General features: G+C 33.0%; 1 protein-coding gene across 3 annotated transcripts in view; it reads left to right on the forward strand.

Moving 5' to 3' along the window:
- LOC118204601 (uncharacterized) overlaps positions 1-27,509 on the forward strand; it is a 53,762-nt gene that overhangs the window by 24,088 nt on the left and 2,165 nt on the right. For 2 of the 3 annotated variants that reach the window (XM_035376910.2, XM_085821892.1), the window contains 6 exons: positions 8,883-9,117; positions 18,573-18,647; positions 19,477-19,537; positions 20,891-21,006; positions 25,085-25,190; positions 26,145-26,200. In XM_035376910.2, the coding sequence (XP_035232801.1) occupies positions 8,883-9,117; positions 18,573-18,647; positions 19,477-19,537; positions 20,891-21,006; positions 25,085-25,190; positions 26,145-26,200 (649 nt within the window). The remainder of the gene's footprint in view (positions 1-8,882; positions 9,118-18,572; positions 18,648-19,476; positions 19,538-20,890; positions 21,007-25,084; positions 25,191-26,144; positions 26,201-27,509) is intronic. The other variant, XM_035376916.2, reaches the window with a different exon arrangement.

Genomic DNA, 27,509 nt, shown 5'->3' on the forward strand with positions numbered 1-27,509 from the left:
CTCTTTTCTGACAATAACATCAGAACAAGCCCACGAAATTCATCGTGTCAAGGAGTGTAAGATTGCGCTTGTCATTGGCAAGAGACTTGAGCACCGTACAGGTGACAATACGACTTTGCTCATTTCCGTCCCCAATTTTGATGGAGAAAACTCCGAGGATGGTCGAGTCCGAGGGTCTTCCAACCCTCTTCCCCTACTAGCAACCTCACAAGAGGGCATACGGCTCGTCGCATATTCAGAGTGCCCCCATGAGGCACAAACGCTATACATTTACAGACATCCATGCTTCTCCTGGATTCGAATCCGACCCTTCCGGTACGGTAGTCAGCGTTACTAACCACTATCCCTGTAGTGGCATAAATTTTCACTGCCTAGGCCTGTGATGACATAAGGTGGTTTCACTCTAGTAGCATAAATTTTCACTGCCGGCACGCATAAATTTTCACTTGCTTAGGCCAATAATTTTATAAAACGTGAAACGTTGTCCTGTCAGTAGTTGTAAGTTTTATAAGAGCAGTTAGTTTTTAAATGCTGCTCGAAAGCATATAAAAATTTAAGGCATAATTGCAGAGTTCCTTTAATGGGATATATGTATTCTATCAACAGCTGATACTGAAAAACAACTTTCTATCAACAGCTGGCATTTGAACTTCTGATACTACTATCGGTATTATTCATAAGAATACTAGTTGGGCCTCCCAACTGTCATAGTCTCGTTAACTATTATATATGGAATGTTCTACAGCGTTGCTCAACAATTTGTACGACATCTTATATTAATTAACCAGTAATTGTGATTTCAGGCTTCACTATAACTTCTCCTTTCCGTATGCAAATTCCGTAACACTAGTATGCAAATGGTTGTCAGTATTTAAGCTGAATTTTTGTTTTGAGATAGTATTTCTGGCATCCCGTGCGCGCTACGTGGTTAATTCCTACCAGTTCCAACAGTTCTAATTGTTCGGCATTGAGGTCTCACACTGATTCTGACACTTTAATTCTGGGGCGCCGATAGAGTTATTGAGCCAGTTTCCAGTGTAATATTTAATTTAGTCTTTAACTACTGCTCAAAATTCAATTTAAATTTGACCGTTCTATTTATTTACATCACTACAAGCTGTAGCTATTGTAGCACAAGAGCGTACTCTCATTTTCCTACTTCTATTTAAATGAAAAAGTTACTTTAATCTTTTTAAGACTTTGTCGTTGCTCGCAGGCATATAAATAATTCTCTTCAAGTCTGTTAGGGTTATGGAACTTAAGTAGTTTCAATAAATCAAGTGTAATTCTATAACTTCATTGCGCTTTCGAAGTCGTTTCGTCGTCTTTCTGTTGTGGTCTATCACATATTATTTATTGCATTAGAAATGTCAAAAGCATTTTCTTTTCTAGCTCAGATGAAGTCACATTTACGATGACCAGTCATCGAGACGACAGGTAGGATTTAGAAAGTCATCGGCGTTAGTGCATGGCTAACAAATTTCTGGGGTAATTTATGCCTGATGTAGGCACAGATTAGCATTTAGAAATTTCCCCGAGATTTAAGGGAATTAAAATAACTAACTGTTGCAACTGTCACTACGGATCACACATTCCCAATTTAGACAAAGAAAAAGATGGACGAATTTGTATCGAATTAGATGACAGGTTAGAATTTTTCCAATACCATTGAAAAGGCGACGCATTGAGAATTTGCAACGTCTCTGAAACATTGGATTTTTCATTTACTACCAATCTTAGCTACATTACTTTACACCCTTGCTATTACGTTGTAGTACCCTAGAATACCGAAATTCAGCTTAGCTCTTTCGTACAAAAACGTAATAAAGTAAAGTATTAAGATACAAAAACTAATTAATTCTGTCATTCATTTACTCAGATTTGCAATAAAACTACATAAGTATTTCCGCCCACGAAATATTTTATACCAAGGAACTGAAAATTTTATGTTTTCTGATAATTTGTTGTTGTCGTACACACAGATACTTTAAATATATTCTTTGAATTCAGTATAACTTGTGAAATTCCGCATAAAACAGGTACTTTATTATACTCTATCAAACCACTTACCAACCAATGCTTTTTGCAATGTTGGTGTTAGCGCAAATTCCTTATTATTATGGCTTACATAATTTTGCCTTATAACATTCTCGGATGCCTTAGATCTGAAAATCAACTTACCTCTCTTGAAGCCGAATGATTTGCAGTCAGATTCTTATTAATTCTTCCTGCATTTCCTATTTTGCCTACTTCACGATAACTTGGATATGAAAATAATTTAGAAAAGATTTGCATAAATATTTCGACATGTGCGATTTAGGGATATTCATATATTAACTAACATCATAACACACTGTTTCACTAATGAATTCATTTATACATCGCCCTCCAAAAGCTTAGGAACAGCATGTTTTTGAAGGGTCACCATTATAAAAATGTCAGTAACATTTAAATTCACAGTTGATATGCATGATTGTAACGAAGTTTAATAAAATATATTCAAAAACAATAGCTAACACTTTTATTTTATATAAAGGAACACATATAGGAGTTGTAGATAAAAGGCAAAAATTGTAAGTTTTGTTCACGCGTATTAATCTTCAATTATTATTAGCAATTTCGTTGACAATATCCAGAAGACTTTATCAATGTCCAGAAGGAGTCGTTTGCCAGATTCGTTCCAAGAGGATGGGGCGATAGGATGGATGGAAATGGGAATGTCAGAACCTGATGCTGCTAGACGTCTCAATGTCTCGCAGTGTGGTCCACCGACTATAAAATTAGTTTGAATCCGAGAATTCTGTTCTAGAAGACATGTTCAAGGCAGATATAGAGTTACAACACGTGCGGGAGATCGTTATTCAGCTCTTTCGGCCCAAAGCAGGAGTAACATTACTGTGCCTCAGCTCATGGCACATCATTTAGTGGCAACAGAAACAAGAATCTCAGCTCCTACAGTGCGCAGACGCCTGCACAATACAGGTCTGTATGCAAGACGCCCAGTTGTTTGTGTCCCCTACACCTGGGGACACAGAAGTGCCGGTTTATGTTGGGCAAGAGAACACGTCTCCTAAACCAGTTAATAATGCGCGTCTGTTTTCTTATAGACGAGTCCAGGTTCACATTGGAGAGTGATTCAGGTCGTCAGCTGATCTGGAGAGAACAACGTACCAGATACAACCAATCCCACATTGTGAAAGGCACAGTTATAGAGGTGGTGGAATAACGGTTTGGGTTGGGATCTCTCTCTGCGGTCACACTGACCTGTATGTGTTCCATGGAGGAACTTTGACCGGTGTGAGATATCAAGGCGATATCCTTGATCAATATGTTTGCCCACATGCAGCTGCTATAGCAAATGGAATGGGCAGCTCAAGCCACACAGCTTAATCCGTTAGAGCGTCTTTGGGACTATAGGAGACATGTGCTGCTTTAAGTCCTCCTCCAAGGTCATTAGATGAGCTTGAACAAGAATTAGTCCGTGTTTGGTCGATGCTTCGCATTTCTCTAACGGACAACTTAATTGACAGCATGGAACGCCACTATTGCCAATGTATTATAGTTAGGGGTGGACACATCCCTTATTAAAACCCATTTTTGTAATGTTACCTCACCATGTTTCCTCAAAAGAACTGTGATATACTATTTCTCCAAGGCTGAATTTCTCTGCCAAGAGTGCAATTTTGAGTTGTAATTCATGTGTGTGTTGAACTTAAGAAACATTCTAAGTAGCATTCATTAAATAATTGTTGAGATATTCATAAATCTATTCTCTAGTGTGTAACTAAATAATTATTATGTTTGATGCAATTATGTCGAATTTCTGTTATAGTCAAGTAAAAAAAAAAAAAAAATAGAACTTAGGAATGTGTGAAAATACTTATTTACGATATATAAAAATAATCTTTTGGCTAAAAAAGTTATTTTAATTTCCATTTAACGTAATAAATAAGTTATTATATAAATTCTGAAAAATAATTAATTTACATACTTTTTTACAAGTGTCGCAAACTGGGCATACTGCCAAATAAACGTTTATTTAAATTTTAAGACAAATAATTCATTTTGTTGACATATGCTGCACAGATAACAAACAAAATTATAAAGGTTAAAAAAAATTATATCTTCAAATTTTCCTTATAACATTTGAAGTTTATCCTTACATTTTCCTTCTACTATTATAATCATAGTTTTCTTGTTGTTGCCGGATAACAAAACTAAAAACTAAATCATCAGAGCTTTAATCAGGGACCTTAGAATACTTACAGTGGATCACATTTATTTACGAACACTGTTTATTTTTTTTTAATTAATTTGCATAGATCTCGCCCTAAATATTGCAACACAGACTTCAATTTGTTTTCTGATATATTAAGTTGTATTTATTTTAAAACTTGCTTGTTGTGAAATAAATATTGTTGAATGCGTACAGGTTCGTAATAGATTGAATACGCACAGCTCCTATAATAGGTTCATAAAATTTATTTCATCGAAAGAGACAAAGAGTTCTGGAACTTTCCACAAAAATAGTCTTATAGCTCTTCCCACTATCACAGAATACAATCATTAGTAAAGCTAGTAAAAACGTTAAACGCAATGCAATGCAAAGAGCATGTAAAAATAGTGTAATTTTTCCTAATAAATTATTTTTTCTCTATTCTAAGAGCGTATTTCTAAGGAAACGTTAAACACAACGGAATGTAAAGTTTATGTAAATATTCTACAAGTTTTTCTCGTTTATTGTTTTTTCTCTATGCTAAGCCTTGCTTGTTGTAAATTAAACATTCTTGAAATATTCCTTGCAATAAAACAGTTTGTTCAAAAAGTGTTAATTTTTTCCAATTGCAGGCACTTGCCTGTAAAGGCATTGGCCACTTCTAAGATCAAAAGTGGCGGCCATTTTATTGTGGAGGCACCTAAGCCGGTCACCGTTACCTCCTACGAAGGGACAGACAGTTTTACATCTATGGCTTTTCCGGAATTCGAACCCGGGCCTTTCGGTATCGCGGTCAGGCTCCCTTAACCACCATACCTTCTGGGCGGCAAAAAGCATTAAATAGTAATTCACATAATACTTCAGATCGTCAAAAGTTTTGTTGAAGTGATTGGATAGGCAATGCTTCTTGTTGTAATTTTTTGTTTTGTGAATATGTCAAGAAGCTAAAAATCAATGAAAACTTCTGTTAGAAATTGATTAAAACGTCTTTTTAAAGATGGTAAAAGTACTTGAAATATGTAAAACCTCCTTGATATAAAGCATTCGACTATCTGTGATGCAATAAAATGATGCAAATTGCGTGGAACCGTTGAAAAATGACCTGAATTTCGGGCCACATTCCAAGCTGACACCTAGAACTGCATATTTATCCTATGGAAAATCAAAAAAGAGCCAAAAAATAGTACTGTAAAATATTCAGCATATTTATAAGAATGGTTTGCAATAAAAGTTAACTATGAAGTTTTTAGAAGAGTTATTCAGGGCATATGGATACATTAGGCCAGGGGTTCTCAACCGGTGGTACGCAAGAGAAAAATGCGCAAAAAACCAAAGGATTTTTAACTATTAAATTCAAAAATTCAATACCCTAATATCCTGCATTCAATACCCTAATATCGTTCATTAAATACCCCAACAACCCAACATTTCATAATTTGTAACACTTTAACGAATTTTTGTTTAACAAACTCAACGATTTCAAAGCGAGCACTGATAACACTGTACGAAAAAAAAAAAAAAAAAAAAAAAAAAAAAATCTGAAATGTTTCAGATTTTAAATTACGTCCAAAGGGGCGTTTTTTAACATTTTGTGTGTTACCTTTTTTTATTAAATATCATGTTCCTCGCACTTAAACCATAAGATCCAGTGCAACAGCAATATCGCAAAATAGTTTTAAAACGAGCATATCTTTAGAATTTCCGATACAGAGACTCACGCGCTGGAGATAAAAATGTTTTTTCTGCACAACGTTGCCATTGCTCGCTTTGAAATCCTTGAGTTTGTTAATCAAAAATTCGTCAAAGTTTTAAAAAATAGGAAATCGATCATAAAACAAATTTCAAATTTCAAATTTGGTCTTCCACATGCTCATATTCGTTGGAGGATTACGTTATTCAAAATTCGATGACTCTATGTATCGTTGTTTTATCACAATACGAGAAATATACATACATTTATGCAGATTTTTCATTATTTAATTTCTTCAAATATAATGCAGGACTCTAACATTTTGTGGCAACAGTTTGAAAAGTGAACCGACATTTATGAGTCCGACGCAAAATGCCAAAACGAAACTAATAGTCCTTCGGGATTCAAATCCCTTTGGACTAAAAAAAAACCACATTTTTAACTCCAGCGCGCAAGACTATGTATCGGAAATCCTAAAGATATGCTCTTTTAAATAGTTTGTGATATTGCTGCTGAATAGAATTTTATGATTTAAGTGCGAAGAACATGATATTTAATAAATAAAAGTGACACGCAGAACGTTATTAAAACGCCCTTTTGTGCGAAATATAAAATCTAAAAGCTTTCAGAATTTTGTTTTTACTATTTATAATCAGAAATTGAACAATAGTCATTGTAAAATGTAGTGGTGGTACTAAAGGTTTTTAATTTTTGTTTAAATGGTACGCGTTAATTAAAAGGTTGAGAACCGCTGTATTACGCGATCAGTAAGAAGAAGTTCTTTGTCAACAAGAAAACAACAAAAATACTCTTGGCATTCGCAAAATCTATAATAAGCAACGTTTCGTCATATTGAAAAAATAATTAATAAACCTCATATTAAGATTGTTTCAATATGACGAAACGTTGAAAGTCAAAATTTAATCTTTTCTTGTCAGGTAAACGAATTAATATATGGCAAAAGCCGAATTTAGAATTGTATTCGAGAAATCCATTGCCTATGGTTATGCATGGGAATAGAAGCATAATACTTTGGGGATGGTTTATTGCTTTGGAAATAAGAAAGTTAATGTTTATGAAAAATAATGAGGATTAATATAAATATATAAATATTCTTAATGAAAAACTAAAAGCACTTTCAAGAAAACTTAAAATGCAAAATACATTCAAGTTCTATCAGGATAATGATCCTAAAGATGAGGCCACAAATATTCTCTTGTGGTTGTTATACAAATATCTTAAAATTAACAAAACTCCTGAATATTCTCCGAATTTAAATCCTATCGAAAAGGAATGAACTGAAGAAAAGAAATAAAAACCTGATATTTCTTCGAAAGTTTTACTAAAAGGAATTTGTATGTAGAAATTCAACATTTTTATGAGAAAACATTTGTTTAATCCTTGCCAAAACGCATGAAAAGTATCATTTTAGCTAAAGAATACTCAACGAAATATTGCATGCCGTTGTTTTTATGTGTTTATTAGAAATTAACTGTCTGTTTAAAGTGTCCGAATACTTATGTGAATTCTTTTTCGGAAATTTTTGAATAAATTATTTTTTTTACATTTTACTTCAAAAGTTCTATAAAAATCAGCACGTTTTAAACTAGAGGATCAATAACGTATGCGAAAAAAATCAAGTCATTTTGCTAATATTTTTAGTAGATATTTGTAAATAAAACAGAAAAACAGCAATGTCCGAAATAAATGTGAGCCGCTGTCTATTACACTGGTGTAACATAGTATTATACTACTTAACCGAACTTTCATATTTGCATATATAATTTAACCTTTTAATTATGTTAAATTTACATTAGTACTTTAATATGAGCAAATTTCAATCGTAGATTCACACTAACTTTATAGAAAAACTTTACGCCTTTCAAGGAAATTTAAAATAAGATATTTCGCGCAACATCAGAGAATATTTCGTGAAATATCAGAATATTTTAGTTCTTTCTAAAAAAGGGATTCATTCCAGTTTCTTTTTAAAGAAGGGTAAAGGAATTTCAGAACTGCTAAATTGATACTTAAATATAACCTTTTAAATGGAGAAATATATTTTGTACCTATGTTATATCTTTTATTGCAGTTGTATGCGATGTTTCCTTATTAGCTGTAAGACAAATAGCCTTCGTGTGTTTTTTCAATCCAGTTATAATTCCACTTATTTGCTACTAACGATGTTTAAGTTCAAAATCAGAAGTTGATGTCTATCAGATACGTCGAATTTTTCAGTAAAACCAACATCAGTCTAAGTGAATAATTTTTAAATTGCGCATTAAAATACAATCGTACTCCCATTCTTGCTTCTACTGCAGTTTTGGTTTCAGTTACCTGCAGTTTACTGTATCTGAAAAAAAAATTGCAAATTAAAGAACTATGTGTTTTATATGGCTTGAAACAGGCATCACTTGAGGAGGACCGTAGCACAATGAAATACAGCAGTCCCAAATAGTCTAATCTTGTTTCTCCAAGGCAATCCTGACCACAAACACAAATGTACATTCACGATTCTGAATTAATGAGCAATTGTGAGCCCAAATGTGTCTACTTTTATTTTTTGTGCAATGTTTGGACGATAAGTACGGTTTTATTCCTCCATCTTTCTTGAAACTGCATGGAACAACATAGTATATAAAAAATATGCTTTCACGAAACAGAGACAGTACATTATTAAAAGAATTATTGTACCTTTCTTTATTAATCTGTTTAATGTTGTTGAAGACCTACTTAAAAATGTTTATCAATTAAATTTTATTTATGGAGATTACATAAATACCACGTTATATGCAACTATTGGTATATTACAAGCAATTTCGTTTAACTGCACTATTTCATGGAATGTATTACTCGCGGCTACAAGCACGCAATCAAATTTATTTTCCATATATTAGATTATACCATGATTCATTAAAAAAATAGCCCAGTTTCAGTTAAAGAAATTTAAGACGTCGTTTTTATTATCATTTGTAGTTCCTTGGCTTCACGCAGTTCTCGAAGTCCGTCTCTAATTACCTGCACTACGATGGAAGAGGATGATGAAAAGCAAGCAGCTCTTTCCGATCTCATCACCCACTTGGAAGACACGGCTGCTTTGCTAAGAGAGTATCTACTTCCCCCGAAAGAAGACTTTTCAGGAAATGAAATCACTTCTGAACAGACAATATTTTTACTCAAATACCAAATTGTTTTGGTTCTTTTTATACAGGTAAATTGCATCTATCTTAGAAACCATAAAAGGAAGGGGGAAGACGTTGTTTTATTGATTTGCTAATTTCTGATCAAACATGAGTAAAAGCATTGGTTTTGCAGAGAAGATCTAATATATTTAATAATTACGTAATACATTGTTGAATACTGATTGGTCTAATTTCTAAAAATGTTTTGCAATTTGTATTAGCTAAAACTGTAAAGTTTTGATTCTTTCTTAAAATCATAGTTTAACTTTCAAGTTATGAACAGAATAGACTATTTCTTGGTAACTGGTGAGACATCATTACACCCCACTTTTCTCTAAATAGAATAAAATATTCAAACTTAAAATTGTTTATTGACCTTCCTTGCAAGCAGAGTTAGGGAAAATAAAACTTGCTGCAAGCTTCACTCTAAGTCGATGAACCGAACTCAAAATTTAGCTCAAATGGCTTAACACTTAAAAGCAAAAAGCAAAGGTAATAGGTATTTCAGTCGATATTGCCAACAACTCAGGATCTTGGATTGTTAAGAATCAAATGGACTTACCCAGATTCTTAACTCTAATCGTCTATTTCATTTTACGTATATTCAACAAAAGGGATACGGATGTGTTGCCAGAAACCTCAAAAAGAAAGCAGTATTCAGTGTCAGTTTAACTCTAAGTCTCATTCTTCTAAACTCGTTACATCTTACATACAAAATTTATATATATTGCAGACAGGGAAAAGTGAAATAAGAAATAAACGGAAACGAAAATTCTTTAGCTAAGCTAAAAGATTAAAATTATTTTCTTTAAATGACTGATTGCTCATTTTAGTTTTTTTTCTCGCTTTCCATAAAAATATATATTCAAATAACATGATTTTATTGCAAAGAAAAAGGTAATTTCAACAAGGACAGAAGGTGTATCCAGTTTCCTACATTAGACTAGTGGTCTCCATACGGGTTCATATTAGAAGTATACCAATGTAGTAAAGTGTCCCAGAGCAAATTAAAGTACAATGTACAATTTAAAATTTTACGTGTCCGAACAACGTAACCTGCCTGCAAACAGTATTTTGATATTTTAATCTCTTTTGTTTTATAAAAATAACCTAAAAATTTTCAATGTCATACTTTTTTAGAAAAGCAAGATTTTGCCACATCTGAATTCTATTCGATCATTTTTACTGTCATCTATGAAAGAATAAATAAGAATTGTAAAGTAAAGGAACAGCAATTTCATTTGTAATTTATTGACAGATTCTGTGTTGTCTATGTTGCCCATGATTAACAATAGGAAGTGTTATTTTTTCATTCTTCATGGAATGAAAATACATTGTTCTAAAGACAAGATACAAAAAAACGAAAGCTTTATCACAGAATTATGCAAATTCCAGAATATATACAGAGAAAAACAAAATGCAAATTTTTGCTATTCCCAGCTAATTGGCATAGTTTGGAAGTTTGATTAAATGAAGAAGATAGTTAAGAAATCCTTAATCGAAATCAGAAATCAGAAATCGGCTTTTAATGCTGCTTCCTATGTCACAATAAAGATTAAATGATGAAGATGGATTTCAGACGCTAATAATAACTTTGCGTCGAAATTATGAGTTTACTAAAAGTTTCATCATAAATATATAAGTAGTGCAATTATGCAGCAAAAACTCAAAATAATATGCGAGCTCGGATCGACTTCGGTGAAAACAGGTGGTAGAACATTGGGTTGCTTGTGGGATTGAAACTGAAGCACTGAGGCGAACCTCACAAACGTTGATGCATCGAAAGTCATGTGACCCGACAACGTTCTGCGAGAAACGTAAACAGATTTTTACCCAGTTTATGTTCGGCTGGCTGAATTTGCAGTTAAAATTTTCTGCAAAAACTGCCATTAATATCAAATTAACGTCGTGAACGCTTTCCATCGTGTCACTCCAGAGTTACTTGAATTAATAAAAGATACAATACGGTATTCAATGATTATCTCCTTCTGTTTTGACAGTGATGGTCAGGATACATTAAAAAAGTCTGGGACCCTATGCCCAGTGTTCTTTTAAGAATCTTTAACGTCCACATGCCTAATGTCGCTTTCATATGATAAAAAAATATTTGTAAAGGACATAAGTCCACAAATGATAAAAATATTTGTGGGTGAATTTAGGGGCCTTATTAGGGGCACCCTAAAATCTGAGGCCCTAGGCCGTGAGTCTAGGATATAATCAGACCTTGATTCATTACCGACAGATTGGAGGCAATAAGGCAATCGGTTGATCCTTCTGCCACTAGTGAACGTCACATAATCAGCTGCTGCACGATGCAATATCTGTGGCCGTTGATCACTTCTAGTATGCATAAGTACACTAAAGGACAAAACTTCATTTTTCAACATGCAACCATGAAATTGTAGAAAAAGGCTTCGTGTGATCAGTACAGTTAAAAGCAAACTCAGTGGAAAGGTAATGCATATGCAGATATGAGCACCAGGACGTAAGAGGGTACGTCAATGCATGCAAAATGCGAGGATTTAGCGCGAGCAATTCAAAGCAGCTTGAAAAGAAGAAGGGTGGGTGCATTTCCAGACATTCTTCTGCAAGGGAAAGTGAGACTGTATGTACAATATTGCTGCAAGAAAACAACAGGTTGTCTTAGCCGTCAGGACATTTAGAGCTACGGGACACCTACCTGTCAAGACATTTAGTCAACAGGTTACTAAGCCGACAATGACGTTTAACTGACACTTACCCAAAAATTATTTAAACTATCAATTACAAAATTTCTCGACTACTCCATAAGTCATTTTTGGTACGTGGTAGAAGTATGACTAGGGCCGTAGCTTGACGTCTGTCACCCGAGAATTTGGAACTGATAAAAGTATTGTTTCATGAGCTTGAAGATGACAGGTACAGCTGGAAGAAAGGCTGGTGGTGGTCTGCCAAAGAAAATAATCAAGATCAAGATCGTATATTTCAAATTTAAGGTAACAACTACGTACGAGTTTTTGCCTATAATTCTGGTAAGGGGTCCGTGACACTTAGCCGACGGGACACTTATCCGACACCAGTTAGCGGACAGGACATTTAGCCGACACTTAGCCTACAGGACATTTAGCCGACACGGACACTTAGCCGACACGGACAGTTAGCCGACAAGACATTTAGCCGACAAGGACACTTAGCCGACAGGGCATTTAGCCGACACGGACAGTTAGCCGACAGGACATTTAGCCAACAAGGACACTTAGCCGACAGGACAGTTAGCCGACACGACAGTTGCCGACAGGACATTTGGCCGACACAGAAACTTAGCCGTCAGGACATTTAGAGCTACGGGACACCTACCTGTCAAGACATTTAGTCAACAGGTTACTAAGCCGACAATGACGTTTAACTGACACTTACCCAAAAATTATTTAAACTATCAATTACAAAATTTCTCGACTACTCCATAAGTCATTTTTTCACCTATCAGTAAAATTCACTCTTCGATTCTTAAAGATCTCATAATGGCTATTAATTATTGTGTTAATTTAACATTGTTTGATATGTATCGTGCTGTTTGGTGTACATTGGCCAAACTGAAAAAGCGCTGAAATTTCTCGAAAATGAATAAAACAAAACCTTAAAGAATATTTTACTTCTAAATTAAACATTATGCACTAGTTTAGGGCTATAAAGATTAACCTAAGTAAGTATTTTAAGCGAGAGGCGTGCTCAATAAAATGTTACAGAATTTTTATCTCAAGAATGGTGGCATGAACTGCAAATTATAGAGGTCACAAATAATTTATACCTTTGCTTGTCTTAAAAATTCACTTTCTTTTAATTTTTTTAATAACAAAATAAAATATATTTGCTAAACTAACCCTCACCACTATATGTTTCCATAAAAAGTATAATTCAAGAATAACAATAATTTTTATTGCGTCATTCAGATTTTCTAATCAAGCGACGCAGTCGCAGTGCAAGTACCTAGGCCTTACCCTGTGTATAACATGTGAGGAGTGAGCATATCTCTTTCTGCAATAGCATAAACATGGCAATATTTGATGCGAAGCATACAGGTGCTCTAGAAAGAGCAGTGATGAAGAGGAAAACGAAAAGATAGTAGAAAGTTCATGATGTAGCAATTATAGTTAATGGGCATAAGTAGTATTGGATAGCTGATTGAAGATTTGTCTTGCAGAATTCCGCATGTAATTAGAAAAGTTCTTTCAGAGTATTCAGATTTTTTATGACAGGGAAAGGAAATTTCATTAGTGGGAGGAGCCAAACGATTTCGTAAAGGAAACAATGTAACATGATGTGATGTGTAAAATAGTAATGAAACGTAAAGGTATTAAAAATTTGAAAGCATTTGGAAGAGCGAGATTGGAAAAGATTAAGTAAACAAGAAAAATTATTAATGATGTGAAAGTGTTCAAAAGAACCCAGTTGATTAAATGAAGAAGCTTTATGGATAATTTTTGAAGATCTCACATTAAAATGTAATTGAGTGACCGCCGTACTTAGCTAAAAAAATTCTTTTTTCCTTTCGAAATTTCATTCATATTCCCTGACGAAAAATTTCAGCGCTTTATTAATTTCGTCTATATACACCAAACAGTACGATATATACATAGATCTTATAAGAGATAGACTAACCCAGTGGGCGGAGCGTGCGTCGCTCACATGTCCGCAAGAAAGAGTAGGGATGATCTGGCTTACTTTAACACGGAAACCTATGGCGTTTGTATAACATAACTGTTTTTAATTATTAAATGTGATACGTTGTATAAGTGATGAGATTATGTTTAAGTCACAGTGTTTGCAAACAAGATTTAATATATCTCATAAAAGTCCTTTTTACTGCATTTTGCGTATTTCTAAATTCTAAACGCAAAACTTATGAACTTATCTTTGTGAACAAATAACGTAAAATTATAATGCTGATAGCATATGATGCTTTGAAGCAAATAAGGTAAAATTAAACAAGATCTGATAATTTTCTTTGATTTTATGAGCATTTTCAGGCAGTAATTTTTAAAATTATTATAACATAACAAGACGATCATTTATGATCATTAATTATTAACATTACAAGATGATTATTTATTTTAGTAATTCATAAAATTCGGAGCATAAACTTTTTTGAGTGTAATGAGGAAAAAAACAAAGATAAACTCTGGAAGCACTCAGCAATATAATTTTATATTACGCCCAAAGGAGCGTTTTTGTAACGTTTTGCGTGTTACCTTTATTTATTAAACATCATGTTCTTCGCAAGTATACCACATAAAATTCAATTCAAGAATAATATCACAAAACATTTGAAAAGGACATAACTTTAGAGTTTCCGCGCTGGAGATAAAAATGTTATTTTCTGTACAGGGTTGCCATTGCTTGCTTTGAACTCGTTGAGTTCGTTAATCAAAACTGCGTTAAAGTTACAAAATTTGAAATGGATAAAAACAAATTCGAAATTAGGCCGTCCAGGTGCCCATGTTCGGGTGAAGGATTACGTTATTTAGAATTTTATGGTTCTAAATTCTGTTGCCTTTTTTCACAGTGCAAGAGAAATATACATGCATTCATGCAGATTCTTCATTATCTAATTTCTTTAAATATAATACACGGCGATAATATTTAGTGGCAACAATTTGCAAAGTGAAACGAACATTTATAGTGAAACAAAGCAAAATGCCGTTTCGAAACAAATAGCTTTTCTGAACTGCCGCCCCTTTGGGCTAATGAAATAAATTAACAATAAATAAGAAAACTTATGCAGAACTAGACATAAATTTAAAAAAATAATCACTAAAAATACTAGCACAATTAATTATTACAGTTAAATACAAATTTTAACATTAGAATAAATGCATAAAAATTATTAAGTGTTAAAAGTGTTAATCACTATGATGTATTAGGAAATATTATTGAAATAAAACTTCTTTGTAGAATATTATGCTATAATATTCAGATATAATTTTAAAAGAGCAGTACAAAGAAGAATTTTAAGCAAAGACTTTCAAAAATCCATTTTTTCGATTTTAGTATTTTTTACTTATTTATACCAATAAAAAACATAAAAATTGTAAGAGAAAATTGTTTGTTTGAATTTTTCTATTAGTTCAGATTTAAATTATTATTTTTTAAAAGAAGGAGATACAAATTTCCTTACAGCATAGGAAAACCTAAAAATATATCCAGACCTGAAAGCATGCAACAGCTTTATAATTATTTAGAACATTAATCATGCTTGATGAACATGCTAAATTTTTAAAAATCAATCTCAGTTTCAAAAATAAAAATATCTAAAAATTCTAATTTGTAAAATGAGTCGCTATCACCAGCTTTTTCTTGAAAATTATACGCGCTGCATACTCCTCCGGATGTGGGCAAGGTGACAGCCGGTAATATGACAAGGCAAGAAACAAAACCCATTTGGGTTGGTCTATTTCTTATAAGGTCCATGGATACATATCAAACAATGCTTAATTAACACAATAATTAAAAGTATATATGAGATTCTTAAGAATCGAAAAATGAATTTTACTGATAGTGAAAAAATAACTTAAATATTGATCTTACGGAGAAGTCGAGAAATTTTGTAATTGATAGTAACTTTGAATAATTATTGGGTACGTGTCAGCTAAACTTTATTGTCGGCTTTGTGTCCTGTGGACTAAATATGTTGACAGTTAAGTGTCCTGTAGCTAAATATCTTGACGGCTAATTCTCTGTGTCAGCAAAATGTCATGTCGGCTAACTGTCCGTGTCGGCTAAATGTCCTGTCGGCTAAATGTCCTGTCGGCTAAGTGTCCTTGTCGGCTAAGTGTCTTGTCGGCTAAGTGTCCGTGTCGGCTAAATGACCTGTCGGTTAAGTGTCCGTGTCGGCTAAATGTCCTGTCGGCTAAGTGTCCGTATCGGCTAAGTGTCCGTGTCGGTTAAATGTCCTGTCGGCTAAGTGTCCCTGTCGGCAAAATGTTCTGTCGGCTAAGTGTCCATGTCCGCTAAGTGTCCCTGTCGGCTAAATGACTTGTCGGCTAACTGGTGTCGGTTTAGTGTCCTGTCGGCTAAATGTCCGCGACCGTCTGGTAAGGCCGAAGGCCGCGCACTTTTGTTTAAAATTGTAAAGGTGCATTTGCGCCGCGCCCTCAAGCGATAAATGGTTGTGGTGGCGAAAGCCTCGAGGTCGAGCATTTTTTCTCTGCATCGTAGTTGGGAAAAGTCCTCTTACTAGTGGCAGAAATCCTCTCTGTAGATAATCGGAGATTATTCGCCAGAGCCAGTCACGTGGGAGGTCACCTTTTCAAGAACTGATCCTGTGAGGTGCTACTTGAAAACAGATGAACTGTGAAGCGAAATTGGATGAATTTTTTGAAAATAAAATAGAGTCCAATAATTTCTGCATGTGTAATGGGGATATTCACATCTAGTCTTCATTTTCTGCGATTTGAACTAGGCACATGGCTGCTTGGAATCCTGCTGTTAATTTTTCAAAGGTAGTCTTCGCTTTTTTAATTTTGTCAATATATAAATAACAGTTCCAAGGAATTTTTGAACTTTTTCGTCTCGAAGCCAGGCGACTGCTTCATTGAATTCTTCTGGGATTGTGACTTTGCTAGATTGAGATTTCTCACTGTAGATTCTTCTGGGGGGGTTCAAATAAGAATAATAATGGTGTTTGATGACCAATATATCATGCTGAAGACGAAAAGAGATCGAAACAAGACAGTGGGCAACACTGCTCAGCAACCGGACCACAGGTGTCTCGTTTAACTGTGGCCAAACGACTTCATAAAGATGGCCTATTCTCCTGCTATCTTGAACTTTGCCTAACCATTGACAGCAGCCCATTGGCAATACCGTTTACACTGGTATTGAGAACACAAAGAATGGACATCTCATCAATGGAGTAATGTCATCCTCACCGATGAGTCATTCCAGTCTGACAAACGATTCTCGGACTAGTTGATATAGAGAGCGGTAAGGATCCCACTAACATCAGGGAAAGAGAACGTTGGGGTGTGTGTTTTTTGGAGGGGTATTATGGAGCTCCACAATTGCACGGATGGAGCTTCACATTTTTGACAGATGTTTTCATACAAAAGATCATTACTATGATGAAGTTATTCTACCCCACATTCATCTTTCCTGGAGGTCCCTACTTTGTTTCTATGGATGACTATGCAAGCCCATACGGGACTATTGCTGTTGAGGAACTCAAAGTGAGTGAAAATAGCCGCGGAATGGATTGGCTAGCATACTGTCTTGATTTAAATAAAATCAGTATTAAATCAGACTGAATATGTGTGAAATACTTTGGGGAGAAGCCTGCCTGCACGATCGTATTCTCTGGAGGACACCAGGTAACTGAAACAGATTCTTCCTGAAGAATAGGAACTCTTACCAAGAACTGTTAGATAATTTGGTGCTGAGTATCTACGGACAATAGAACGCGACCATTGTAGTTAGGGAAGATCATTTCCCATACTAAGGCTCTTTGGCTTGTTGTTATCCTTCTTGGCTAGACAGTGTTTTATACCAACACTATTCTGTCAATAAAGCATTTTTCAAATCATTCCGTATCGCATGCGCCCTATTCATTTTTTTTTTTCTGTTATTATACTTTTCTCATCCTTTTAGTATTACATTGTGCCCTATGGTATAAATTTCGTGTGTGTCCAGTTGATGTTTTGCGAAATTAAGGCTAAGATGAAAGAAGATCTTTAAGTTTTGCACACTACTATATGTAATGATGGTATGTCGAGAAGGTGCTTCATCCCGCTGCACTACCGTATCTTCTGGACGTAACAGCGTCGCATAGAATAAAGCGCAGATTGTATAGCTACAATCAGCAAGCATACATTAAAAATTCTCTGTAGCACTTCTTTGACCATCCCTTTCTAAAGATTTCATGTCAGTGACAAATCTGTAACATATGACTGGTCGAAGAATGAACGTTCTGCTACCCCTTCGTTAATGATGATGAAGGGGGGAAACTTTTCTTATTAAAATAAGGATTATATGATAACCCAGAACAGAATTCGAGTGCTCATTGAATCAATGCCTCGTCGGAAATAACATTTGTGTTATAAGTGGTAACAATATAATTTATTAAACTTTTAAGGACGTGAAATCATTTGAAATAATAAATTCTTTTTTTAATTTGCAGTATTTTTTCATGATGTTGCATTTTTTCGGAGCAGCTGTGTATCCTGCCAGATATTTTTCTTTTTTGCTTTGAATATGAAAGATTCGCGTTTGCCTTTCTGGAAATGAATATTATTAAATCAGAATCAATATAAAATTGAATTCAACATAATTTTGATGTTAGTTATTCTATGCCAGTAAATTATTAGCACTTCATTTTATAATTTCGTATCATATATGTTTTCCAGAAAAGCAATCACTTTTTATAATAGAATTTGATTACTAAGATGGAGTATGATGTTCTTTGGTTATTTTTCAAGTTAATGTTATTTACTTTTTTCTGCATTATTTTCAGCTGGTCAGCATTTTAATATTAACACTGTTTGATCATTTGACTGACAATGAAAAGCAGACAGGGTATCACATATTAGTGAGTATGCATATTTTAATAACAATCTAGTTTCTTTTCCTTTGTTAAAAAGAATAATACAATAATCATAAGAGTAGTAAAATCCTATAAGAAAAAAGACAGAAACATTTTTAAATAGTATTTCGTCACATTATAAATCAATTGTTTTAACCGAAAATAGTTCATGTTCATGGTTTATGCTCAACTCTACTGGAAATATTTATTCATATGGAAGTCCTGATTTTTTAATGTCACTCTTATATATATATATGTATATATATATATAATATATATATATATATATATATATATATATATATATATATTATTTTGACTCAATAATAGTCAATAAACCTTTAAATCAGGATAATCTTTAAAATTCCTTAAACCAGGACAATCTTAAGACGCAATAACACGCCGAATAAATACTAATTCAGAAGTCAAACAACGAAAATCAGCGTTATATTTACAAAATTTTCACAGGACTAGTTTCGATGGTTTTACCGAACCACCATCCTCAGCTGCAAAACCTTGTTGTTTGACTTCTGAATCAGGAAAATCTTTTAAAATCTTAAGGGCAATCTTTAAAATTCTTTAAATCGAGACAACATTCAACACTTTTTAAATCAGGCCAAAAGTTTCTGTTGTGTAATTCAAATAATACATTCTTCAAAATTACAGTTTGTTACCTAACGTATCAAGACTCAAATTTTGAAGCATTTATTCTCAATGAAAACCTTTATTAAGTGTATTTTTGAAATCTCTGTTCACAAAGAAAACCTGTATTAAATGTATTTTTTTAAATTTCTGTTTTTTTTTTTTTTTTCATTAAACAAATCCATTTTTTCAGACGAGGAGTTGCGGTGCTATTCTACAAATACTAAATATGATGCTAGTGTCATTTGCAACAGGTAATTTAAGTTATTGCAAAACATTTTACAATTAATATTTTTTCCATCGATATGTTCGAAAATTTCATAAAATTGCTCAAGTTAAGTCGAAAAAAATTAAATTTTTAATTATTTATAAGTAATATGTGGCATTATAAACGTCTTTTATTAATTACGATAATGGTGCAAATATTCATTAACGTCTTCGTTTGGATACATTATAAATCACAATTACAAATATTATAAATGAAAGCAATTAGGTATATTATTAAAAATTTAACACCGCTTTATATCTTAAATACTTGAACACACACAAGAATTACACACGGATTCACTAAACTACACTAATGACAATTGAACTATATACAATGATTGAGGTATTTACAACGTAGCTCGTTATAACTATCGGTCCCCATTAACCTTTTTCTTATGCAGACTTTGTCCAGATCTCTCGCTCAAAACTAATTTTCAACCACTCCCTGATAAAGTTAGAACCCCCTACGCGTCTCATTGACTGACGTCACCCATGTCTCACACTCTTGTAATGCCAACACCTGGTAGATGGGAAATAAATATTTTGCTAAGACTAACGTAATCCTCCTTCCCAAATTTCCAGTTTTCGTTACAAATGCTTCAAAAAAAAATATCAAAAATAACTCAAAATTCGAGGAATTTTTTTTTCGCTAATAAATGATTAAATGTCTCAACTACTAATTTTTTACAAGTATTTTTAAATAGAAAAAATCTCTCTTCCTTGTTAAAGGGGGAAAAGTTTGAAAGCTTTATAAATAACTGAAAAGAAAAAAAAAAAAAGAAAAAAAAAAAAAAAGGAAAAAAAGAAAAAAAAAAGAAAAGAAATGAAAACTTTTGCCAGCAACTTTTCAATAACTACATTTTTGAAGATAAGTTTAAGAAGAATAAACGCACAAGGCTTGAAAAATCTAAAATTCTGCTTGGGGGGAAAAAAAAAAAAAAAAAAAAAAAAAAAAAAGTATATTTTGTTCATCTTTGTTTAACTTTCCCTTGATATCACTAGTTGGCATATTCTATACAGATTAAAGTGCTAAAGTTAAATTCTACTTATAAGTGTTAGGATATAAAAAAATGACAAAAATGAAATTAAATTAAAAAAAAAAAGCAAATTTAAGAAGTGAACTGAATAAAGGAATTAATTGAATTCATAACTTATAAGACAAAGTTCTTTTTCTTACACCTAGAAGGTGCGAAGGTATTTTCAATATAGGGTACGTATCAAATTAACAATAAAATATTCAGTTCAATAATCATAAATGATCCGAAGGATATTTAATGTGTTAGAAGAGTTTATATATATATATATGTGTGTGTGTATTTATATTAAAAAAATTTTTTTAGCTGTGCTGTCGAAACAAATGCTGAAATCCAAAGTGGAAGGAAAATTAATGGCACAGACATATCTTGCAACTGTAGTGACATTTGCAGGCCTTTACTTCATGATATATCGAATTGATGTAAGAATGGATTGGTTTATCAAAATTTGCACGCATAATGTTTATAAATTCTAATGTTATAATTAATTCTTTAAAAAAAAATCTTCGTAGACATATTACAGCTTAAATTATGAACTTACTTTCAGCATAATTAGCTTCTATTCGTAAGGGTAAAAAGGCAAATATTTTATCCTTCGAATAATGTCAACTTTTATTAAGATAATATAAATTTATCAAGAAATGCAAAGCAGAATTTTGTAATTTATACCACCGAAATAGAAATGTACTGTTGACCAAAATTAAGAGAATTTTCGCATTTAGTGATTTATCTCCAGATGCGAAGGGCGCGTTTTAATGAAATTTAGTATTCACATAGGTTGATATAAGGAAAATATAACGCAACCATGATGCACGCAGTCATGATGCACACAGTCCTGTTGAATACAGCCGAGCTTAAAGTCACTGTACACTGGTAGTTTGGCCCGGTTTCGAACCTTTGGCTGGCTGCATAAGTCATCACTTTCGCCAAATGTAACGTGGAAGCCTCTACAACAGCATCCCTTCAGTTAAGCAGATAGCGCTTCAGCTGTTTCGCTTTAATCAATTAAGTTCGAGAATTTCGTACACACGCATGATCGGATGCAAGGCCCATCGGCACAAGAACTCTAAAATACATGTTGCACGATTGTGGGAAAAATGCTAATAGAGGGTGTTGTCCGTTTTAACAATCACACAGCTTTCCCAACGTAGCTTTATACCAAAAATGAGGCAGTTTGTAAGTTTCTATGACAGTCGGTCCTTCTTTCGCAACAGTGCTTTTACGTTCTGGAAGGCGAAAATCGAGTTGCAATAGCGAGTTTCCTCCCAACGTGTGTTATGAGGTTTATATCTGGAAATCTGACTGGCCAAGCCATCTGGTTAACATCCTCAATTTCCATCAAATCACCCACCAAATTAGCTCTTACATGAATGAGCATTGTCATCCATAAAAATGAACTGAGAGACTCCTCCTCCTTTAAAAAGATAAACACATGACTAAGATTTTTTTTTTTTATGCCTGGGAGCAGTTATGGAACTTCTATCAAGGACGTGAAGCTTTATGAGTCTGCGCAACATGATTCCTGCCCCAGGCTATCAAATTTTCTCCGCCATTCCCTTTCTCGGATGTTAAGAGAGATAGCAAGTCTCTGATTTCCTCCAGGTGAACGTGGTCAATCCTGAAAGCTGAACCCAGACTCATGTATAAAGAAAATGGTCTCCCGTTGACGCTTGATTCAACTCGGTGTTCTACGTGTCATGTTAAAAGGGCTACAATCATGTTAAAAAGGCTACGTACAAAAATTGGATGTAGAAAGGAAAGGGACGTGAACAGGAGAAATCGGATAAACCTCTTGTTCGTAGTTTCAGGGCTGCAATTTGCCTTTCGCTCATTTGTATGGACGACAACTCTTATTCACATAAGGGGAATCTGGATTTAAAGATGATTTTCGGGGAAGTTAGAAGAATATTGAAAGATGAGTTAGGTAACCAAATCTTCAGCCTAAGCCTTAGAGAATATGTCTGAGACGCTTTGGGGAGGGCAACACCAACTTCTCATCTCTCTTCCGGAACATGTAAAAAGCATTGTTGCAGAAGTGGGACTGACAGTTATAGAAATTCGTAAACTACCTCATAATTAGTATGAAGTCACATTGTGAGAACTGAATGACTGTTAGATAGGATCATATTCTTTATTAGACCCTTTTTCAGTTCGATCTGGAAATTTAGATTTTAGACCTTCCTGCTTGATGAACCTTACGCCACAACTATGTATGTGTATCATGATTGTTGCATACTGTATTTTTTACATTGCATCACCTTATGTCCGTGCCGAATTTCATTAAAATCTGTCCACCAGTTCTGGAGATAACCCGAAAAATGAAAATGTGAAAATTATCTTATTATGTTAAATTATCTTATCTGCAGCACTTTAGCTAATTTTTATGACCTTATAAACAAATATCTACAGGTAATTTTTATCATCATATATTTTTAGATGAGCAGATTCATGCATACATACATATACAGGGTGATTCTAAATTATTTTTACAAATTAAGAGGGGTAATAGTACTCATCCAGATGAGCAATAATTACCACATAACATAAGGTCGCATTCCACTCTGAGAGGCAGAAAAGAGAAATATTAGAATTCCAACTTGAATTTAAAACAGTGTTGGGAAAGCGAAAGAACAAAACGAACAGTTGCACAATCAGTTTAGTGAAAAACTCACATCGAGTGCACAAAACAGATAAAACTGAAAACATGGCGTTCGAGTGTTAATTCGAGCTCAGACTTTGATGACAAACACTGAAATGCACATTTTTTGTTGGCAAGGTCTCAACGTCGCAAACGATTGCAAAAAGTTAATTATCTAATCAAGGACTGAATATTATCAACTAGCTTCAAATTCCGCTGTATGCCGAGATTAGCATGAAAAGTTCATGCTGTATTCCGGCTGTCAGAACTGTCCCATAGAAGGGTGCTTCAAGAAGAATGAGTGCAGCATAGTAAATCCAGGAGGGTAGGATAGAAGATGGCGGAGGGGGGAAAAATCTGCTACCTTGGATACTTGATATCAAGGTAATAATAGTTCCCCCCAATAGATAATTTCCCCCTAATAATTTAGATAATTAAGGTGTTGCAATTGTTTGCAAGGTTGAGACTTTGCCAACCAAAGATATGCATTTGAGTGTTTGCCATCAAAGTCCGAGCTCGAATTAACACTCAAAAGCCAAGTTTTCAGTTTTATCCATTTTGTGCACTCTCTGTGAGTTTTCACTAAACTGATTGTGCCACTTTTGGTTTCATTCATTCACTCTCCCAACACTGTTGTAAGTTCTGGTTGAAATTCTAATATTCCTCTTTTCTGCCTCTCAGAGTGGAATACGACCCTACGTTCTATCATAATTATTGCTCATCTGGATGAGTACTATCCCCCCTCTTAATTTGTAAAAACAATTTAGAATCACCCTGTATTTATGTATGTATATATATAAGCAAATATTAAAACATTTTTAGAGTTCAAAATTGCAGATCTTCCTTGTTAGTCTAGCCAATAACCAACAATACAAATAAAAATCAGCAGGTGCAAAAAAGCAGAATTAAATTACTAATATTTCACAGTATGATACCAGAATCTGTGAAAAAGTTAAAATTGAATCACTATGCATCTTTGACTGCAATCTGACCTCACAGAAAATATAAAAGAATAACACAAAATATTTACAGCCCCAAATTACCAATAGCAACTGGTACACCTGTGATGTCAAGTCCAAGATTAGCTTAGAAATTAACATGCCCCTTTTATTTCAAAGTAGCTTTCAGTTTCACAGAAATACTTGTATACTCGTTTGAAATTCTAACCATGGCATACTTGAGGATTATTTTCATCTTCCCATCATATAAAGTAAAATTATATATATTTTTTTAATTATAAATTGCAACAAAAAATCTGAGCTGAACTCAAGCTAAAACTACATTAAAGATACTAGTTGCAGATTTACTTAAATGGTATTTAGATATTAAAAACTTATAAATTTCTCAGACTAATGCCAGTTCTTGTTTACAATAACATCAGATGCATACTTGTTAAATTTGTAACCAACTAGTAAGAATAAATTAACTAACAGAGTAACCAGAATAAACATTTGAGCACTTGTTTTCAACCAGAAAATCTACCCTTTTCATCTTTAAATAATGTTAATGTGCATTTTTCTTAAAATGAATGTCCTAACATTTTAAACTATTAAACTTTATCAAAAAGCATCTTGTGTCAAATGTGTGATAAATGTAACGCTAATAAAGAAGCCATGGGCTGTAATTTATACATATATGCACACCATTTAATTTTAAAATGCCAATTTTAACCAATATTTTGATGATATATTTGACTTTTTATTCTATAATAAAATTATAATCTAAGATTCTTTATTTAATATTTGCTATTTCAAAACTTTTAGGTAATCTGGTTTCAAAATTCAAAATCATAATGAGTTCTTCAAGAGAGAAGTCGTTTCTAACTATTCACATTTTTTTTTTTTTTTTTTTTTTTTTTGTAGCCAAGAAGTTGGGAATTTGGAAGCTCAGACAAAATGGAAGACAAAATAGCCCTAACTCAATTCATAAAAATGCTATACCTGTCTGTATCTGCAGCAACTTTATGTGGTAAGAAACTGTATGTGTATTGTATTTAAAAAATTCCACACACAAAAAAATAATCTGATGGTAAATATATTAAAAAAAAAAAAAAAAGAAAGAAAGAAAGAAAGAAAGAAAGAAAATTTTACAGTTAGTAAAATAATTTTAATGAAAGGTAGCCTTTCAAAATCAAAGGAAAGATATTTTGATTAATTATAGCAACAGGATAGGGATACTTTTGTCAAAAACTTTCTGAATAAAACTATACTTCCAAAGGCATACTTTTAAATGAAACTAATAACACACAGGATGTAATAAGAAGTAAGGTATACGAATATTTAAGTTTTATTCATAACATTTCAAAAAGAAAAGTACTGAAAATTAGCCATGTAGCCACATAGTAAAAAAACTCAGAAATGAATAATTTAAAAAAACTATGCTTTTGATTTTCATTAAAATATGCAATCTATTGTTTCCCAGTTTATAGAATAATCCCAATCAGAATTAATTTTATAATATAAATTTTGCATATGGGCAATCAGAAAATTTTTCTGAAAAGGCAATACAAGCCTAATAGGCATTCATACTGTTAGACATATACACTGTATTTCTATTAGACCTTGTCTTTCATCTCTCGTAAAATCCCAATACTAGCCAAGTAGATATGATCACAGAATGTAGTTTATCCCATCTTAAAATTATGATTTCAAATGGTAGAATGAACTGATAAGGGTTTTTACAGTCTTCTTCATGTGTATCATGACTTTGATTAAGTCCTTTCTCTAGGTGCAGGTAATAATTAGTATTTTGCCACAAAATTTCCAATATCATACAGTTAAAAAATAAACATTCAAATCAAAAAGTAACTCTACTAAAGACATTCTCAAGACTTTTCTTTCCTTCTTTTTAATAATGCAGAAGTCAAAATATTTCTTTCTTTTCAATACTTATATTTTAACATCACAATCCACTTATTTTTAGGTGCAGCTAACATTCAACCAAATTCTTGGTATGTAACATTAATATTATGCTTTCAGGTAAGTAATGCAATCTTTAATTTTATGTGAAAACAAATATTTGTATATATTTCTTGCAATGGACCATGAAGAACTTGAAAATTCAAATTACTACTTGAAAACAAGAGCTAAAAATAGAATTGGTTAATATTATAAAAAAATGACATAATAGTGCTGATGGATTCATTATTAAAAGTCTGAAAACTACCAACATAATTGGTAGCCTAATAATTATTTACCATCAATTAAATCATGAAAAGATAAAGATTCAATCAAAACATAACCATAGACTGTTCATCAAACAGGTAACACTCTAGAAGGCAAAATTTTATGTGCAACCAGAAAAAAATAAAATTTTGATTTAATTTATTCATGAACAAATGCTATTAAAAAGTAATCTTAGAATCCATACAATAATCTTGATACTCTTAAATATGAAGGCTGACTGAACAGTATTACAATTAGAGAAAGCAGCTATCAAGTTGGCCATTCTGATTTCCAGCTTGGTAAGATTTAAATTTTTGAAAGTGTTTTATGGTCCTTTATAAGTATAACATACATAATAGGCAGTTTAGCCTAAAAAACACCCTTTGAAGATATCCCTTATGTGCTTTGGCATGTTCAAATAAAGAAACATATAATGGCCTGTAAGAGAGCTGTTTCATGGGGACAAAGAAGTCGTATGCTTCCATCTGTTAGATGATTCTTTTCTCTCAGCTTTATCTTAGAGAAAGATGAGAATTTTTTAGGTTCCACCAGTGTACATTTATGCATATTCATGTTAGTTTTAGTTATATGTCACAAAAGACATTTGAATTCAGGCTAGAAATATTATACAAATCACAATTTTTGTTACTCAGTGTTCGTATTTGCAAAATAGCAATATAAGAAATCTGCATGTTGAAATTAAAACAACAATTAACTAAATGGAAATAATAAAAGAATTCTAAAAAAATAAGATTATTGCTGCAGAGAGATGCGTGATACATAAGGTCTTAAGCTGTTATCATCCTTCAAAATTTAGTAACTGTACATAATTTTGACAATGCTACATAAGGTAACTTTAACAATGAATTTTCTATTGTTTTTTTTTTTTTTTTTTTCAAGAAATCAGCAATTTTAAGAATTTTGATAATTTTGTGATGCAAGTCATTTCACATAGTAGCTAGGATTTCATTACTTGGAAAAAGAATTTTTTTGTTTCTCAGTTCTTAAGAAATTTTTATTTCCTGAATATTTTGCAGAGATAATTGACTTAATTTAATTTGTGTTAAATTTTGACAAGAATAATCATTTTCTAAAATTTGATGACAAAAAGACCATTTATCCG

Source organism: Stegodyphus dumicola, chromosome 8, assembly GCF_044657685.1.
Source record: "Stegodyphus dumicola isolate Sdum_Otavi_A_Nest chromosome 8, ASM4465768v1".
In the NCBI taxonomy this organism is placed as follows: Eukaryota; Metazoa; Arthropoda; class Arachnida; order Araneae; family Eresidae; genus Stegodyphus; species Stegodyphus dumicola.